Here is an 875-nt window from a genome sequence, read left to right on the forward strand (position 1 = left end):
TGAGAGAACGGAGCTGGTTTAAGGGGAGTTTTGCTGACTCCAGGCCCCGGACAGCTGGATCCGGGGCGCCGGGAGCTTGCGGGAGGAGACGGGGCGTGCTGCAGAGCCCCGTGCTAAGGGCGGTGGGCAGGGCCGGGGCAAGCCCCCGGGGCTCGCCGCTGACTGTGCCGCGTGTCTGTTTCGCCCCAGACCTGTGCTCCCTGCAGGAGCAGGAGAAGCGGGACGTGGAGGAGCCCGATCGCCCCCGGCAAAGGAAGCGCAGGAAACCGCGCGTCCTCTTCTCGCAGGCGCAAGTGTACGAGCTGGAGCGGCGCTTCAAGCAGCAGAAGTACCTGTCGGCCCCGGAGCGGGACCACCTGGCCAGCGCGCTGAAGCTCACGTCCACGCAGGTGAAGATCTGGTTCCAGAACAGAAGGTACAAATGCAAGCGGCAGAGGCAGGACCAGACGCTGGAGATGGTGGGCGCGCCGCCTCCCCGCCGCATCGCCGTGCCCGTGCTGGTGCGGGACGGGAAGCCCTGCCTGGGCGAGTCCTCGCCCTACAGCCCCCCGTACAACGTGAGCATCAGCCCCTACAGCTACAACGCCTACCCCGCCTACCCCAGCTACGGCGGCCCGGCCTGCAGCGCCAGCTACAGCTGCAGCTACCCGGCCGTGCAGGCCGTGCCGCCCTCCGCCGCCGGCAGCGGCTTCGTCAATTTCGGCGTCGGGGACTTGAACTCCGTGCAGGCGCCGCTGCCGCAGGGCAGCGCCGGCATCTCCACGTTGCACGGGATCCGCGCCTGGTAGAGCTGCTCCCTCCGCCCGCGCGGGGACGGGGCCCGGGCCCGGGGGACGGCTGAACCCAGCCGGGCTCCCCGTGGCCCCCCCCGGCCA

At 70.9% G+C, this 875-nt stretch overlaps 1 protein-coding gene across 1 annotated transcript in view; it reads left to right on the forward strand.

Moving 5' to 3' along the window:
* NKX2-5 (NK2 homeobox 5) overlaps nt 1-869 on the forward strand; it is a 1,556-nt gene extending 687 nt beyond the window's left edge. Inside the window, exon 2 of the mRNA XM_006021084.2 lies at nt 190-869. Within this exon, the coding sequence (XP_006021146.1) occupies nt 190-788 (599 nt within the window). The 3' untranslated portion in view covers nt 789-869. The remainder of the gene's footprint in view (nt 1-189) is intronic.
* The last annotated feature ends 6 nt before the right edge of the window (nt 870-875 follow it).

The sequence above is a fragment of the Alligator sinensis genome, unplaced genomic scaffold, assembly GCF_000455745.1.
Source record: "Alligator sinensis unplaced genomic scaffold, ASM45574v1 scaffold360_3, whole genome shotgun sequence".
Taxonomy (NCBI): Eukaryota; Metazoa; Chordata; order Crocodylia; family Alligatoridae; genus Alligator; species Alligator sinensis.